General features: G+C 43.0%; 1 protein-coding gene across 2 annotated transcripts in view; it reads right to left on the bottom strand.

The window, feature by feature from the left end:
* The window catches only part of LOC125742507 (transcription factor 20-like), a 34492-nt gene that overhangs the window by 1085 nt on the left and 14248 nt on the right, over positions 1-19159 (bottom strand). For both annotated transcript variants that reach the window (XM_049014576.1, XM_049014577.1), the window contains exons 2-9: positions 8986-17648; positions 7581-7674; positions 6969-7018; positions 6023-6122; positions 4007-5762; positions 2666-2947; positions 2223-2341; positions 1858-1962 (exon numbers count right to left, since the gene is read on the bottom strand). In XM_049014576.1, coding sequence (XP_048870533.1) covers positions 6063-6122; positions 6969-7018; positions 7581-7674; positions 8986-16407 — 7626 coding nt within the window. In that variant the 5' untranslated portion in view covers positions 16408-17648 and the 3' untranslated portion in view covers positions 1858-1962; positions 2223-2341; positions 2666-2947; positions 4007-5762; positions 6023-6062. The remainder of the gene's footprint in view (positions 1-1857; positions 1963-2222; positions 2342-2665; positions 2948-4006; positions 5763-6022; positions 6123-6968; positions 7019-7580; positions 7675-8985; positions 17649-19159) is intronic.

Genomic DNA, 19159 nt, shown 5'->3' with positions numbered 1-19159 from the left:
ATAATGATCTGTATTATTTACACCTAAAATAAATCACCAAAGCGAAATACAGCAGGTGACCTGGTGGCTCAGCAGGTAGCACTGTCACCTCACACACCTTCACAGGTGGCAGCTGGAATCCCGTCTGTGTTCAGGGTGTGTGGAGTTTATCGGTTCTCCCTGGGTGGCACTGGTGCTCAGTTTCAGCGTCACAGAGCAAAGATGAGCTTATTAACCAAAGAGTGTGCATGTGCCCCGTGACGGACAGGCATCCTGCGCAGGATGGACCCCAGGCATGTGCCCCGTGACGGACAGGCATCCTGCGCAGGATGGACCCCAGGCATGTGCCCCGTGACGGACAGGCATCCTGCGCAGGATGGACCCCAGGCATGTGCCCCGTGACGGACAGGCATCCTGCGCAGGATGGACCCCAGGCATGTGCCCCGTGACGGACAGGCATCCTGCGCAGGATGGACCCCAGGCATGTGCCCCGTGACGGACAGGCATCCTGCGCAGGATGGACCCCAGGCATGTGCCCCGTGACGGACAGGCATCCTGCGCAGGATGGACCCCAGGCATGTGCCCCGTGACGGACAGGCATCCTGCGCAGGATGGACCCCAGGCATGTGCCCTCTGCTGCTTGAGATAAGCTCCAGTTGACCCCCCCCCCCCCCCCAACCAAGGCAGGAGTTTGGAAGATTGCTGAAAATATTCCATATAGCTGTATACAGGGGTTAAAGTATAAAATTATAAATTTTGTAGTTTGGATAAAACTGTCAACTATTGGCAGATACATTCAAACAAACCAGATATAATATTGCACATCATCCTTTTACTAAATTCAGGTTGAGGCTGTTATACAGACAATCCCCAGGCTATGAATGAGATTCTAAGTCTATTTTTAAGTCGACTTTGTGCGACTCGGACCAGGTACATACGGTTGTTATTTAGTGTCAATCAAATGTTTGTCCTAGCATATAGTGTATTTTTTAACCTTTCTATGCATATAAAACACGTAAGAAAAATGTCAAAATGCACTAGAACATCTCAAACATAACAACACAGCGCATATTAATAATACAGTAATAAGAAAAGTAACTATATACATTACTGTACTGTACCTCAAGTAGATGAATCACGGATGCCATGCAATGTTTTCATGAGCATTCATACAGAGTAGTGCATGCATTCATGATTACGATCCATTGCCTTCAACTGAATTTTTTTATATAATGGCCTTTATAGTGTTCTGTGAGAAGTTGCCCATATGTCAGACTTTCTTAACCCTAACCCTAACCCTAACCCTAACCCATGGACTCTCTGTAACAGCATTATTTCATGCCAGGACTGACATTCAATTCAATTCAATTCAATTCAATTCAATTCCATTCAATTAAATTCAATTCAATTCAATTCAATTCAATTTGTATAGCACATTTTCATACAATTAAGCAAAATAAATGCCTTTTAATTTCCTCCAGTCAAGTTAGGCCCAGAATGTCTATGGAGTACGGTAAAAATCCTTGCCGAGGGAAGTTACGGCACAACAAATGTAACCTGAAGCAGAACTTCATGCGTGCTGTACCTTTCCTCATGTGCATATCCATGACCAAAGGCCTTCACTGATCTCCCTCATTAAAGGGGTTAGGGTTAATAGAGTAATTAAGTAGGGGTTGTGAGGCTTCCAGGATTTTTGATGCCTTTGGAGTAAGGATTTCAGCAATATTCGTCAGTGGAGGGACAGGAGAAATGTATTTCTCAGTGGATCATGGATGCAAGAGGGGATATGATCAGAGAATCATTAGCAGTCAAATGATCCACAGGGAAATGAACAAGGAATTAGTGGCAGTCACATGACGCATAGGGAAATGTACTTACCATATATACGGATCCATCATTTGCAGAGTCCTCAATACGTTCATCCTTTACTTTTCTGTTTCCTTGCACTCCCTCTTCACTATTCCCAGAATCCTTTGGACAACACTAATAACATATAACATAGAATATAACACACATACACACAAGTGTACCCAAAAGGAAAGTCATTAAGTTATTTCAGTGTATCCCCCCAAGAAGATTTTTAATTATTAAATGCAGCCTTAAGTCAATAAAGGGATACTGGAGATCAGTCACCAATTCAATCCTCTTTTCAGAGCATTATGTCTTTATTTTAAAGATCCTGGTGTTACATTGCGCTCTGAAGCAATCCCATTGGCCAGTCTGAGTTATAGGAAATACCTCACCCTGTAATTCTTACAGAGGACTGTCGAACCAATGACGCTGAAGATAAAAAGTCCTGCAGTGAGACTTCCAACGCAAAAGAACACGGAATTATCTGGAGCTGGTTCCAGATACCCTTCATCTGAGAAAGAGGGACAGAGAGGCTGCAACAATGAGGATGACGTAACTATGGGAGAGATGAATTCCTGTGACACTTATCTGCAGCATTGCGCCGTAAGTGAGCGGCGCAACGTTTAACCCAAATGCATGCATTACACTACCCTGCTACACCCATCGTGTTAATCAGGAAGTGAAGAGGTTTGCACATTGTTTTGCAATACTGAACAGTTTGTCTTTTTAAACCACACCACTGGAGATCAAAACTTGTCCTTATATCTGTTTTACAGCATTTTGTCAATCCACAGCTTGCTCGCCTGGCACCTTTCTCCCCTTCCGGAACGCTCACCTCTCACCAGAACGACCCAATACACTTTTGTGGATTTGTAAAAGCAGAAGTATTCTCCCGAATCGGAACTGCTGGTGACGTTTAAGAGCACAGTGTCAATGAAATTGTCTGCATTGATGAGGAGTTTCTTCACATCTATCTTCTTAGCGCTCTTAGTGTGATTGCATCGAATGCATTCCAGACTTTGGTTCTTCGGGAGAAATACGGTGAAATTAAACCTCAAGATGTTCCCCCGTAAAGCCACTGTAATTGGGGCAAAATGAGGCACAATTGTTGGCACATCTGTGACAAAAAGAGCAAAAAGTTACCATCTCAGTAAACAATAAAAATAGCAGACACCAGGACACGTCACATGTACGCCGACCTGAAGAAATGGACGATGCAATTCTTTTGCTGCGCGGGGAAAACGATGGGACCGACATTTCGCTGCTCGATGTAAAAATTGTGTTCAATGCCAGATTAATGCTGTAAGTACCACCAGACACATAAGCTATATTGATACAAACCAAGGGGGGAGACTAACTTCTCTGGGGACCTTAGACTTACATGGGTAGGGGCCCCCTTAAGTGGACCATTGGAGATATTTTTTGGAGCAGAAAGAGGGAGTGAGAAAGGATGGAACATCAAAAATATAATAACGAGAGTGTGGGGTGCCGGCCGTAAAACTTACTGATCAGGGTAGGGGAGGGAGTGCTGTCGATAAAATTAGCCAATCGGGAGGACGGGGTATCGCGGTGGTGGATCAGTCAGCTACGTTTAAATAGTTTAACCCTTACGTATTTTGCCGTGGCCATAGGCTACAGCCTAGTCAGCCTATACCATGCTACACCCCTGAATTTTCACATATGTTCCTTTAATTGCGTCCTCTCCACATCTGTTCACAGTTTCCCTACCACTCTAGAGGGACAGTGCCAAGAACATGGAAGATGTAATGCTAGTCTTGTATGTTTGAGCCCTTCTTCTGTTAGGTTACTTTGCACAAAATGTCTTGGCAGTGATACCACCAGTATCACTAGACTCCAGGGTGAACAGCAAGCTGGGCAGCTCGAAGTCTCAAAGTAGGAATAGTCCATTACAGCTGGAATGGGGGGGGCAACTTTGTTTATCCCGAAAACTGTCACGATGCATGCAAATCAGACATGTCGCTATAATTAAAATGATCGTGTTATCATACATGAACAAATGTCAATTCTGAAAATTCTATCTCCATGGGGCGCCTAATTTTCGGGTCTCTTTGCGGCTGCCCGCCTTATGTTAAGTCCGAACCACAGTTAGCCACAAAACGCTACAGTAGCATTAACCTCAACATCAATTGCCCCGCAGCTGGTGTGTAAATCTTACCTTGAGCCTCTATTCCAAAGCACATCAGTCCACACACCAACACAGCGAGTCTTTGGTCCATGCTGACGAAGCGAGCTTACAACAACATGTCGATTATCTGGCCATCAAAGATCCCACTCTATAGGATGAGCAAATCCGACTCTGTCACATAATGCTAACGAAATGTGTCTTCATTGAAATGCCTGCCGGCTGAAATAAACCTTGCTTTGCTCTGGACACATTTAGCATCGGGTTTATCAGTGTGGTTTCGAAAACACTTCCTCAAATTATAGAATGTACAAGGAAGTGGAAGATACATGGTGCCTATAGGGTCTCACTCAGAGAACAGGAAGATTAACCAACCACCTCCCATAACCACTGATCCAGCAGAGGGTCACGGTGACAGAGCAACACCAGTGATGGCACCATGATCCACTGCAGCACGCACACTCATACACTGCGTGCAATTCCAAGACATCAATTACACCAGCTACATATTTTTGGCTTGCAGGATGACACATATGGAGTCAGACGTGCGCTCAAACAGATTCTCGCCTCTGAAGTTGTGACACTACAGAATTATCAGTGAAGGGCAGTTAAAGAGAAAATCATCTCAGTCAGCTAGAGACACCGTTTAAAAGCAAAGACCATCACATGTGCCTTTCTATTTTAGTCAATACATTTATAATTCATGTTTTTATTTACAGGAGGCTCCAAAACTCATCTTTTGCATTGTCACACCTTTGTTTTCACCAGAATAAAATAAAATAAAATAAAAAAACAATAAAAATGATGAGGACAGTAACACAGCTCAGTTTACAAGTCAGCTTTATAACAATGCCTTTGTAAAATGGGTAAATGCTCAGTCCGTCTTTGTCCATTTGACTCTGCCTCAATGTTGCCACTTGTTTTGCTCGGAAATATCTTTTTTTTTCCCCATCAGGTAGATAATAAACTATAAAAGTTTAAGCACGTATGTAGGACGCTCCTGTGCTCTGCGGAAAGCGGTGAAATGAGACCGCAGAAGATGACCAGGCACTTGTCCACAAGCAAAAAAAAATAACCAAACAGGAATTCCTGCATTACACACGTCCAAGGAAAAACACCTCTTTGCGAAATCTCCGTTTTCTGAAGCCTGAGGCAACGTGACACACGTCTGGTGAACGAGACCTAAATGATATTTCTTTTGTACCCTATGAAATTTCAAACTGAGATAAGATTCAAATCAAAAGCGCTTTCACGGCGATAACAAAGAAAATTACAATGACAATAGCAAAACTTAATAATGATAATAATAGTCCATTAATACACTGGCCCATTTCCTTCAGAAAGTTGCCCCCTTGCTGTTTTCACGTGCTTCGCTCACAACGTCCTTGTCTCCAGCCTTCGGTATGAATTCCTATGCATTTAGGATTTAAAAAGGAAAGATTAAAAAACCATAATGATTAGAATGAAAGGTGAAACACCTCACTTTCTTTTTTTTTCGGCATATTCAATGCAATGTCTTTCCATCTTAATAGTCTCAGTCCGAGGGTTTGGTTCATTTTTTTTTCCGTCCGGTCCCTTTGCGCTCCCTCACTATCTTCTTTGATTAATCCACCTTTTTATTTCTTGTCCAAACTGAAGACAGAAAAATCATTTTAAAAAGTTTATTTTTTTTTGTTTTCCCTTTATAAAAATGTATTTTCTTGTTCGGCAGAACTAAAATAAAATCCCATTTTCTTCCTTTTCCCCCATCCTTGTCTCCGCTTCATCCCTTCATCTTTTTCCAGTTGACCTAAAACAGAGCAGTCTGCTTAGAGGTCTTGCAGTCAAGCGGTCAGTTTCGACATGCAGCTATTGGAGCAGCAACACCGACACGATGTCACACAGCACCGACACGATGTCACACAGCACCGACATGATGTCACACAGCACCGACATGATGTCACACAGCACCGACACGATGTCACACAGCACCAGGGACGATCTGCCACGTTAAGCTGCTTATTGCACTGCTGCAGTCTCAGTCTCAGTTTCAGTTTAATCACGACTCACCGATCCTAGATGGTCTTACATTTCCCCATCATTGGTGCCCTCAGCCTCTCCCCGACTGATCTGGATCCACAACCTTAGCTGGTTTACTGTTCTGAGGGAACTGCAGGACAACAGATGGAAGACAGCATTGATGCCACTGCCTGAGTGCAGTGTCAATCTGGGGAATTGGTTAAAAACAGCTCCGATTCCAGGGCACGTCGCATGTGAAGACAATTCGATTTCGCTATTTTGTCAACACGACAGGGATAGAGCATAAACACAAGTCATGCAGCCAGGCCTTCGTTTAACCAAACTGAAGGAAATCCGTCCCAAAAGTAATAACGGCTATCGAGGGACCTGTGATGTATGGAAGGGCATCACTGGTGGCCACATTTACAGCCCTGAGCAAGGAAACAGGCAGCTCTGCACTGCCAGCTGCCTGCAGTGACTAAGGCACCACTCTCCAAATGAGTGCTAACACTTTAGCAAGGCGCCCTGCGAGATTGCAGCTGAGTGTAAAATGGAAACAGACCAGGGCGACGGAAGGTGTGAGGTGGAGGTGTGCATTACTGTTCTGAAAGAAAAGGTGAGGGAAGTGTGTGTGTGGGGGTGGGGGGGGAGCAGGGAAAGCCTCCTGGACGTCTTAATATAAATCTGGTGATAATTTGTGGTCTGCAGACTGATGTAAACACTCGGAGTAGTGAGGTGTTCAGTCTCTCACCACTCGTGATTAGTGTTGCTGGTACATCTTTGAAGCAGATTGCAGTTAGTATTAAAATCAAACCCTGATTGACGGTTTGGCCTTTTGTGTGGGTCCAGCAATGGGCTACAGATTTAGCTACTGATTTAATGCATTTTAATGCATGATATGTATACCCGCAGCAAATAGCTGCCAACTCCAGAAATTATATATATTATGCACATTTTTCTTACACAGTTTATGCCAAGAAGTCTTTTGTATTCTCACCTTGTGCTTTGGACACCGTAGTGAGAAGTTGTCTTCATTCAGAGAGCAGTCTTTGGGTATAAAGAAAGATTGAAGGAATGTGCATATTAATATATGAATTTATGGTTATTAATACACATAAGTCTCATATACTGTGAGGCTATAGTACTTACACAAACATATGCAGTAAACAGATAAGTTTATGCAAGGACATATTTTGCCTACAAATAAATACCCCAGTAATTATTTTTTGTCCTCTGTAAGGGACATTATGGTTTAGCTCTTATCTCTTACACTATGCATACCACTCTACTAAATCCCATTGTTTAAGATGTCATCACATGTTTGGGGTGTGTTAATTTTTCCTACCTCAACGCTTAATTGATGCTGAAAAAAATCTAAATGGGAAAAACCTTTTCCCCTTGATCTCAGGAGAACATGCAAAACTTGGACTAATGGGTACAACCATGTGTATTAACTGGAAACAAAAGCATGCATTAATGGGCTCATGTAGGCCTGTAGTGCATTTGGCACATTTGTTGGTATCCAAACATGGACACTTGACAACATCCTGATCTTACACGCAGCCAGCAATGTACAAAATGCAGAAAGGTTCCAATTGTGAGCTCTGACCTGCCTCTATGGCACACAGGTAGTGATATCTCAGAGTGCAGCCTTTGCTGTAGCAGCCAAGGGTTGAACCCACCATCTCGCAGTAAGAGCAGCACTACCAGAGAAAAGGGGAAGGTCTGCGTTACAACACACACTACCACTGTTAAGCTAAACTAAATGACAGCAAACGCTTTAAACATAGGAGGAAGTCCTGTGCATTGCACTTCTCTCTATTGCATTACCAGGGTCCAAATTGCGTGACCAGAGTTAAATATAAAATTTATGTGATTTCCTTCACACAGCTGGTAATACATTCCTTATATTACCCTTATGTTGTGTCACGTTAAGAATAAAATTTCGCAGAATTGCAGCAGCAATTTCAATTAGCTTGACCTCAGTATTGCACGTGTTTACCAGACGTTCACAGTTGTGAGAAATAGCTTATGAACCCTTTGGAATTAGCTAGATTTCTGCATGACTGCCTCTTAAAATGTAACCCGATCTTCATCTGTCATAATAATAAAGTCTTACTTAATAAACACGGCATACAATATTTTATATTTCCACATTGTTGTTGACCAAATTGCTTAAACAGTGAGGGTCACAGATGGAAAGAATGTGCAGTGGTTAAGAAGCACTTTGGTCAGTTCCTCTATAAAAACTCCATCAATTCATGTAAAATGTTTCCCGATTAACCCTGTTTTGGGTCATAGTCCGGCTGAACGGCCAATCTTCTTTCTTTTGCAAATCACAGACAGATACCCTGACACTCTGCTGCAGTATTGTCTGATTCAACTTTCTTCATTGATTGCAAGATCTCCAAGGCCTCAAAATAGGCCAATCATTATACTTCCTCCGCCATACGTCACAGTTGGGACAAGGTTGGTTTTGCAATGTTTTGTTTCCTCCAAGAATGTGTACATATACTGGTTCAGTTTAATCAAATTTTTACATAGAACATCATTCCAGTAGTGTTGCAGAACATTCATGTTGTCTTTAGCAAACTTGGTTGATATTAATATGGATTCACCTGGGTCATGTTACACTAGAACAGAATGCTTTGCGGTCTAACCCACCACAAAATAGTTTGGAACATCTGATTCCAATTACCCTACCCTCAATAAGTCATTATTCTCGAGGTTGAAAGTTAAAATCATTTGCTAAACAACGATATAACAAAATTTACACCCATGATGTCATGTCAATGCTGTCATACGTTCAGCAATTTCAATGTTAACAGAGGCTGACTAACAGAGTGATTTTGATTTATACACAACTTAGCATCAAACCTATGATTACTATAGTTAAATAAATGATGCCCTAAAATAAAACAAATAATACATAGTGATAAATAAAAAGGTAAGTATGGATAAACCAGACATAAAGTTAGACGAAAGATAAGAATAATAGTGGAGCAGAAACTCACCATGTCTCTTGCACCATCTAGTGCCTCCTGTAGCCCGTACAGCCTTCCATTGACCAAAAATACCCCACTGGCCCAGACTATGCAGCCCTCATGTACCCACAACTCTTCAGGATCTAAGGGCACCTGAGGGAGCATGGCCAATGCTGCTGAAAGATCAGAGTCACCCTGCTTAAGAAGTTGCAGAGGTGGAGGGGGCTGGAAGGGCAATAAGGCTTTATTGTTGGTCGGTGCAGTTTTGCGCAAGTCCTCGTTTGACTTATGTCGCCTTTTGAAACGTGGGTGAGAGGTTAGTTTCCTGTGTTGTGGCCTTTTCTGGGCATCCTCTGTTTGTGACTGTTGACTCGTTAACTGTTGATCAAGATTATTTCGTTCCTCCAATGGTTTTAACTCTACAGCCGTAGTGTTCTTTTCAGACACCAAGTCCTGGATATTCGGTAAATTGTCATTGTTCCCAATATCGCCCATGTCGCACTGTGCATCCAGTTCATCTCTTACAGATGTTGTGTCTGTTACAGTGGTGGCGAGGTCAAGGTCAGTAGCTTGATCCGCTGCTGAATTGCTACTTATTTGGGATGTATGGGTTTTGATTGCCACCTCAGAGCTCTCTTGTTTGGCTGATTCAGCTGTGATGGATCCTAAATTTACCTCTGGACTGCTTAGCCTGACTGTTCCTTGACTTTGCCTTGTGACCGGAGGATTCTTAGAAAGTTTTGTTAAATAATCAGGAGGGTAGTAGGGTCCATAGAGGTCACCCAGATCTTTGTAGTTAGCCCACTTTTTGCACAAGCAGCAAAGGAGATGGCCACGTGTGCTTGACTCACTCATCGCAGGTCCTGGGAGAACATGCCCAGATGAAGGAAGTGCCTTACCAGTCGGGCTAGACTGAATAAGAACTGTCTCTACATTTTCTAACATTTTCTTCTCTTTAACTTTACTCTTCTCCCCATCTCTCTTGACTAGTAAAGAAAGGGTTGAACTGGGAGGAGCAGCGCCATATACTCCTTCCTTTGCTGTGCATCTCCCTCCTCCATCATCTGCAGTACTGTCTAACTTTTTCTTTTCATCTTCCCAGTTTACTATAGTGCACACATTCCCCATCTCCAGTTTACTCTCTACATGAATGTAGGGAGCAAAAGCTGACTTACTGTAAGCATGGAAAATGCCCGCACTGCTAATTTCTCCAATTCCAGCATTAATATCCTCCTTGTCCGGTATGCTGTCTACCTCTTGCCTTCTCTGCTTTTGACTGAGCCCTCCATGGCTTTCCTCCCTCTTTGCCTGTCTCTGCTTGCAGGGCTTCACACTAAACTCAACTTTTGTCTCTTCAGCCTCAACAACTTCATTTCCCATCTGGGATGTATTACTAGGAGAAACGGGGGTAGTAGGCACTTTCTCAGTTTGCGGAGAGTCTGCAGGAATTACATTTATGGTGTTACAATTCTGCGCCTCTGCAGGAGCTGTGGCAGCAGGAACAGACGTAGATGTCTGTGAACTGGGGAGAATGGCAACGGGTAAACTCTGAGGCTGGGATTGAATTCGCTTCTGCTTATTCACGCTACCAACAGGTCGTCCCCTTTTTTTCCCGGATGGAAAATAGCCTTTAGGCACTGCATTCTCAAGCTTAGGTTCTATAAATTGTGAGCCCGTCATAATGTTCCTCGGAGAAGACAGCTGATGATGGTGCGGCATTTGGATATGTGGCGGATTAGCCAGGAGGCAGTGCCCTAGACTTTCATTGTGATGTGATGACTTGGTACCAAGGAAGTCCCTTCCGGCATAAGTATCCGTACCCATTCCCATCTCACCTTCCTGAAGTTTTTGTCTCAAAAGCATGGCTGCCGTGTGTTCACCTCGTCGGGTTTCCAGTTGCTGATAAGTAGCTGTAAAGTTTTGGATGTCAGATAATCCAGAAGATAAAGGAGGTGGTGAACCCTGTACAGGACATGGTAAAGGTGGAGCTGGAGGTAACGGTCCTAAGAGAGGGAAATCAGGAGGCACCTGTAAATCATCCTTGTCCTTCTCTCCAGCACAGTCATTATCTACTTTAGGATGTCCTGACGCCCCAACTCCAAAGTCTAACTCTGGCTCCAGGTCTCTGACAACACCCATGGCTATGTTCCCCATCATATCACATTTAAGAATGCGTGGATCCTGGTGAGGGTCACAAGGGTAGGCAGTGGGAGGTGGAGGGCCTGTCTGTTCAACACCTCTGTATGATATAATGTCGTCTAAAGAGAGACCTTCACTCAGGTAGGGTAGGCAATTCTCAGACTCAGCTCCAGCTCTTATGAAAACTCCTCCATCTGTAGAGTCATGGTCAGGGGTATCAGGGCCATAAGAAGCAACGTCTGTCAGAGACAAATGATTTGATACGGAATCCATATTAACATTACTATTAGTATTAGCAGTTTTTTTAAGAGTGGGTGTAATTTTCTGCACTATTGCCTCTAGTTTCAGACCCCTGCTTTTCCTGGGTGGAAGAATTTTTGTTTTAGCAAGAGAACATGGGGATTTCGGAGAGTCACTTCGAGGAGGTGTGGTGGGATGTGTTTTCTGATTGGTCAGATTATAGTGAGTTGCATTTGAACTGGAGAGACCAGAAGTAACATGTCTGGTTGCAGAACTGAGTACAATATTGGAGTGCTGACTAGGGGTCCCTCGCTGCTGACACACATCCTGGTGCTGGCGTTTTGCAGGAATTGGGGAAATAAAAGAACGAACCCTTCTTCTCATCATTAATGGATTTGTATCTCCAGAGCTCCCTGTTCTGGTTTTACCATGAGTCATTATATTAATGCTTTTACCGCTACTGTCTCCTTTATCAGACACTCCATGAAGTGATTTTAAAATATTCTGTGATTCTACTCTGGAGGGATTTGATTCGAATTGCTTTGTCTCTGTTGGTGGGGCCAGAGGTAGAACTGACAAAGGAGGCTGCTGTCGTCTTTGAATATTTTCTTCTTCCCTTTTTCCTTCTTTCTCTTTTTCGGATGTTTGGTCCCACATTTTCTCACAGAAGCTTCCATGCGGAGATATCTTTGGTGATTGCTGCTGAGTGGCAGCTAATTGGTTTTGCTGTTGGCCAGAACCTGGAAACTTTATGTCTTTATAAGAAGGCTGAATATTGTTTGGAGCTGTCCAGCCATCTGAACTGTGAGAAGATCGGAGAGAACTGGAATTGGACTGAAGATACGTCTGTAATTTGTCAGTAGACTGTGGGTTTTGTGCTAGAGAAAGAGAAGAAAAGTTATGATGCGGGGAAAGGTGGTGTGGATGTTGAAGAGTTTTGTTAGTCTCCTTTCTTCCGTCTTTAAACCCAAATCCACCAGTCACAGCAGAAGGGCTGGTTTCCTCTGATCCTTCAAAGTAGGCATGGAACCTTGAAGAGGCTACTGATGAATGAGTGTTCGCGTGTGAATGTCGAGGATGGTGGGGCTGATAAGGGGTTAATTTTTCCAGATTAACTCTTCCATCCTTAGATGGCTTTTTGTCCTGTGGTTGATGGGGTGCATTGTCATGTTCAGAGACATTTTCATTAGCGGGAAAATCATTTTTAACTGATGTTTCAAGATGATGGGCTTTTTTAATATCCTGCTGTTTTTCCTCTGGCTCCATTTCCCTTTTTACGCCTTGTTCGTTACTGGTGCTCCCTTTATCTACTGTTGCAGAGAACGTGACTGATTGCTGAATGACAGAAGTTCCTTTGCACTCACTTTGTGACTCACAATTACTTCTCTCTCCTTTCACTCCGTCAAGTTCTCTATCAGGAGTAGCGAGACAAGATGGTGCAATGTCACAGATAACTGAACGGCGTTCAGACAATGACGTGTTCTGAGGCTGTGCCGCTGTTATTCCGCTGTGGCCTATTTGGTCAGTCTCCTGCAGTAGCAGCTGCTGTACTGCAGAAGAGGGGCTTGAATGGTTTGAAGAAAGTTTCCTGGAAGGTAGGGAGTAGTCGGCCAAATTGATGTGTCTGGAATGAGGCAGTATTGAAAGGTCAGCGGACAGTGGCATGGTTGAGGTAGAGTGACTTGGAGGTTCCACTTTGCACTTATCTAAAGTATTCCATTGGGCTCTTTTTGTTCCAGCTCCTACAGAACCCCATGAACTGACAAGGGGGTCCTGCCCTATGCAAACCTCACTTTCATGTCTCTCCTTAAGAGGGTACAGTTTTTCATAGGCTGATGTTTGAGTTTGGATATGATGGTTCATAGCCATCCTAGCTGGACTGGTCATGACATGAGGCCTTGTATGTTCCATCGTAGTTTGAGAATGTCTGTAATGGGAGTAGTTATGAGAAACAGGTGCTTGGAACTGCTGAGCAATTCTTTCGCTACGTGCATAATTTTTGTCTGTGTGGTAACCTTGGAGAACTTCTTGCAAGAGACTTGGAAATGGATGCTGTAATTGAGCATTGCCATCTCTTCCCCTTTCAGTCACTGATCCCAAGTCTTTCCTTCCATGGCCGTCAATATCCAACGTTTTTCTTACTTCAGGGCTGTATTGACGCTGTGGTTGGCAGTATTCTTGAAACTGAAAATTCGGTCCCATTGCTACTTCACTCAACACGGGTCGCCCACTGTTCTTCATCCCACTATTTTGTGGTGATTTAGAATAACTAAGCAGTGCCTTCTGAGTGTCCGAATGGGCATGAGAAGCTAACCAGTGCTCAACGGAGGATTTAGGGGAAACTTTTGCTCCGTGAGGTGAAGGGTTAGTACTCAGATTACACCTACTTTCTCCATTGTGGTTACTGGAATCTATGAAGGAAAACTGAGAAGGAGTCTGTTGTTTAGCGTAAGAGCTATAACCTCCTGGGTTGTTAGGACAATCAGGCTTATAAATTGGTTCGGACATGACAGCATTTGACTGTTCTTCCTGTTGCGTAATTTCTGACCGAGTTGAGACAATCACCCCTACACCTCCTGCAGTATGTGTTTCTGAATTCTGTTTAATGCCTGGTTCATTAGAATGTTCAAAATCTTTCAGTTTTTCTATTTCACCCTCCTTTTCTTTGGTGCATTCCTCAGTGTGACTTTCTTCTTCATTTTGTTTGGTTTTCCCCTTCTCTTTGCCATATTTTTCTCTTCCTTGACAAATATCACTATTCTGTTTTCTCTCAGCCATTGTACTGCCCTTGTTTACTCCTTGCTCATTTTTATTGCTTAACTGTTCACAATCCATCACTTTAGGTCGAACGCAACAAGCACCGGACTTGGCTGATGAAGTGATGGTGGGAGAGGGAGTTGAAGAAGCTGAGAGGGAAGCTGAAGGAGGGTGCGTTGGAGAAAGGAACGCACTGTGCTCTACAGATGGACTAAGGTGAGAGGAAAATGAGGAAGATGAAGGAGCAGAAGAATCAGGAAGAGGTGAAACCTGACTACCACCTTCATTTTGGGACTTGACTTCCGCTCGGTTCATTGGATTCTGCAGTGGGGGACAGCTACCAGTTGACTTAGTTTCACTCAACGTTGCCATCTTCTCAGTTGGGGTTTCTGAAAGCTCCTCGCCATCACCACCATCATCTCTTGGGTTCTCCAATGGCTGAGAGTCTTCATCTATTCCACATTCAGAACTGGCACCCCCACTATTTGGTCTTTTACTGGGTTCGGTCCTTATCGGTGCACCACAAGGAGCACTAACATCACTGTTTCTCTGCTGATCTGCAGGCGTAGCATGCATTGGTTTTTGAACTTGGTGCCCAGTATCTTTGTTTCTCTTGTCTGATAGCACAGAATCAGAAAGCATCACGTGTTGCACAGTATCCGGTAAATTAGCCACTTGTGAAGACAGAGCATTTAAACTGTTGGTCCCAGGGTCCAATGTTAGCTTATCATGTGAGGAAGAGGAGTAGAAGGAAGAAGATGAACGTTCATCACTGACCCCTCCTTTGGTTCCTACTCCGACTCGTGTTTGAGAATGACTGCTACCTGTATTTGCATTCAGACCAGCAGTACTAACATTACCACTGCTGCCACAACTACTGCTGTTGCTGTTAGAGCTGGGTGTAGGGCTCAGCTGAGGCATCATCTGCAATAGACGATTGTGGCTGTTTCGAGATTTTTGTATAGGGGGATGTGACTGGGGGTGTGTAGGGGGTACAACAGAGCTGCCTGCTCCTTCTAAAATACCCATCAATGGTGAAGGTGATGAACTACAGCTGGGTGACTGCACAACAGAAGCAACTGGAGATGGATTGGAGATTGGGCTAAAGTTTTGATGGATTTGAGGCTGCTGAGTTTGGGAATGCATTGGAGATTTGGAAAGGTCATGTGATGGGAACTGAGGCACAGAAAGATTCATAGAGGAAGAGGAAGACTTTGAAGATGAAGGGTGTTTAGGGTAAGGAAGCCCCGGCTGGTTCAATAAATTAGGTGGGTGTGTTTTGGGAGTGTCATAACCTGGGCCTAAACTTTGCTGAGGGTGTCGATGAGGATGAACCGGGTGAGCGGGATGAGAATGAGATGACTGAGAGTTATATGAATAATCAGAAACTGGGTAACTCTGTCCAACACTGTCAAACTGCCCTGCATTATTCTGATTAGCTAAACCAAGGTTGTGACTTGAAGTAGCACTAGAAGAACTGTTACTTTTACTCTCAAAACTGCCACCACTTCTTCCACTCTGGTATCTTTGTGGCAGAGAGTTATAGACTCCGACTGGACCTGTGGGTGCATTTGTGGGGTAGGAGAAAGGAGGTGGGAATCGGTGTCCTGGGAGAGCATAAGCCCTTTGAAGTTGCCCATGATGTAAAGTCTGATGAGAAGGATAATTTGGGGCTTGATGACGCAAGTGTATCTGAGATCCTGCTGCAGTCTGGACAGCGGGGTTCTGACCCAGACTATATTGGTGGGAGGGAGAAAAGGCTCCAACACCACTACTACCATTACTGTTGTTGCTACTACCACCAGATCCAGCGACTGCTCTATAGTCCATCTGATAGCGAGACATCCCAGAAGCAGAACCTGAGGTTCTCACAGGCCGGTACTGGTGAGGCACTTGTCCATCCATATTTGAAAAACCCAAACCTGTCCCATAACCTAATCCTTGGCCCCCTCTTCGGTGTCCTTCCTTGTTTGTCGATGAATAATAATAATCCACCATGTCTTTCCGATAAGGGCTGTTGGTGCTGTTTCCACCACCATGTTTTGCATCACATGGCAAGGCTTCTCCACCGCCACCTCCTCTGCCTCGAGAAGCATAACCCTGCATAAGGGCTGCATGGCTGGTCTGGAGGGACATCATAGAGTGAGGATTGTGTTGTTGCTGTTGGACTCCCACATACTCCTCTGGCATTCTTGGGGAGTTTTGAGGACCTAATGGCTGGGCTAGGTAGGAAGAGGTCCCCCTGCCTCCATCAATCGCACTGGTGAACCCCAGATGGGGTGTAGGGGGAACAGTACTCTCACGGAAACTTTGCATTTCCAAACCCCCCTTTGTTGAATAAATTATAAGCAACTCTACTGTTTCCCGTGTCCGTTGCCAAAATTTTAAAACTGTAAGACACAACACTGTGGTGAGAACACTGCAGCTCTTTCCGTAGCTGTAACAGTACAAAAATGTTCAATTGTAATCACAGGCAAAATAGCAGTCACAAGCAGAAGAAGTCCGACATTGTCATAAATGCAGCTGAAGCCGGTGCAATTTGGCAGTCATAGCAGCAATACTTGTAAGAATTCGTTCTAGCTGTAGCACATTGGTCACTGGAGACCTAGCCAAGCAAGCTGCATTGCTGCAGTTTCTTTTTAATTGGTGCACTAATAAAAAAAATAGTATGTTAACTTTGTATCTGCAAAGTGAAACAAAAGTAGAAGTTGCATTTGTGGCTACACCGATTTACGTTACAATCGCATAATAATATGAAACGCAGGTGCTGTAATTTTGATAAAGCAAATGTAGCAGTTTGGCACTAATGAGAAAAAATTAAATCATTCTTGTAACAAAGGTAGACTGAGGAAAACAGGAGTAAAATTAAGGTCTTAGCAATGACTATAATAACACTTAGATGCAAACAAAACTTTGCAATAATGTGATGATTGTGATTTTTACGGAAAACTGACATTAATCATTTAGTCACTGCAAATTCGCACTGCAAATTTTTAAACTAGACAATCAGATGTCACAGTTATTTTTTAAATTCTAAATCTAAAGAACAGCTTTGTAATGACTTAGCAGCAGTACTGTACGATATACAGCACGGTAGATTTTTCAGCCTGATAAAATGCTTTGCTTGGTTCTGCTGACACAACACTCAGCAAAATTTGACATTCTCAGCTGTTGCTTAAAGAAGAATCTACTTCAGTTCTTCGTGCCATTTTAATTTGCTTTAGCGGACTCTCTTCCAATGTGAAAAAATTAAAATAAAAAATAAAAAAATAAAACAGTCACTCTTTGGTCCCCCATCAATCCATTTTCACTTTTCCAAGTTGCTGCTTCGTTTCCATATTTTTTACTTAAAAAAAAAAATCCCCTTCATGTTTTATTCATGATCCACTTAGTACGCGTTTCATCCCTCATGCTGTAATTCCTGGTGTTCTGATCCTTCTTTCCCATTGTGGTGTCCTTCCACACATCCCAGCTGAACGCCCTCTGGTTTCCGCGTTTTTGTGCAAAGGCTGATCTTCACACATTTAATTGCCAGACTTGCAACTGACAGTAAACACCTGAAAGCACAGGAAAAGAAGTCTGAATACCAACTAACATTTTTAAAGAGCCGCAAATGTTTCAGCTGGCCTCCATTTTCTTTTTCCGGCCAAAGGTTTTCAATATGTTCACGCAGAACTGATACATGAAAATGCATGCATATACTGAGAAAGAAATATATATACACACATACATACATACATACACATACAGATAGATAGATAGATAGATAGATAGATAGATAGATAGATAGATAGATAGATAGATAGATAGATAGATAGATAGATAGATAGATAGATAGATAGATAGATAGATAGATAGATAGATAGATAGATAGATAGATAGATAGATAGATAGATAGATTTTTAAATCTTTGTATCTACTGATTGTTCTGTCTCTAAACCTTAAAACTAAACGGGATACTGAACTTCACACATGCAACTCTGGATAACAAGGAACGATCCACAGAGACCAAACAAAATATCCAGATAAAAACACTGGTACTACGTTAAAATATATATATTTTTTTTTCCATTAAATTTCATGGGTATTATTTGGATGGATCTTCATAACTGCGCTGTTACCAGCTTTTACAGAAATGCCACATCTGGCTGGGGCCCCACAGAATTGAGCTCTTTTCCTTTTTTTGTATTTTTTTCAGGGGGAGGGAAACTCTAGCACTGTTCAGTTGGGGCCCTGTATCGGGAAGGTAGGCTGTGGACTGTTAAAATTTCCTCTGAGAAAAAAAAAAAATCAAAAACTAACGCTGAACTTATTGTGACTGTGAGACGGAGTTTTCTTGCTAGTTCTGCATTCGATATAGGAAAGAGGATGAAAGGGGAAGGTTGAGATACTCCTGCCCTTTATATACTTCTTATTCTTTACCTAAAAGAAAAAGAAAATCGATAAAATGAATGAGCAGTTTGTCCTAAACGCACAACCGATCCAAATGTCATTCGTACAAGATGGAAAGAATGCTCGCAGGCCCTATAGTTTAATGGTGAAGGAAACTCAGAACTGAATAACAGTGTGGTCTCTGTGCCTAAATTAACAACATATGGCAATTCCCTTTCATAGGTCCAGCGCTGCAGAGTGCAGACAGTGGGCTTCTGAGCAGTGAAGGGGTGTAACCTGATCAGATGAGTCACCATGACCTTCACAATCTACGCGCTGCTGTGTCACATCTTGTTCTTGCCATTCCTGCTGAACATGGTGGTCCAACGGAAACATTTCTTCCCACTCTTAGGTCGAGTATCTGTACTGTAGAGCGCATAGTACCTTTTTTTTATAGGCAGGAGGAAATTACACCGTCATTTTCTCTAACTGCAGGAAAGCGTGCATTCGATCTCATGTGTCCGGTTCCTTTCTGGTACTCCAAGAATGCTTAGTACCGTTTAGAATTCAACAACAAGGTCTAATTTCTGTTTGTAAAATAAACTTGTATGCATAAAGCCTTACACTAATTCATATCACTAATGTAGTGATAATTTTTTCTTTGTCTAATGAAGATGGTAACTCAAATCAGACTAAC

Source organism: Brienomyrus brachyistius, chromosome 5, assembly GCF_023856365.1.
Source record: "Brienomyrus brachyistius isolate T26 chromosome 5, BBRACH_0.4, whole genome shotgun sequence".
NCBI classification, from domain to species: domain Eukaryota; kingdom Metazoa; phylum Chordata; class Actinopteri; order Osteoglossiformes; family Mormyridae; genus Brienomyrus; species Brienomyrus brachyistius.
The sequence above is the reverse complement of the archived record's forward strand: the minus strand, read 5'-3'. Positions and strand labels throughout refer to the sequence as shown.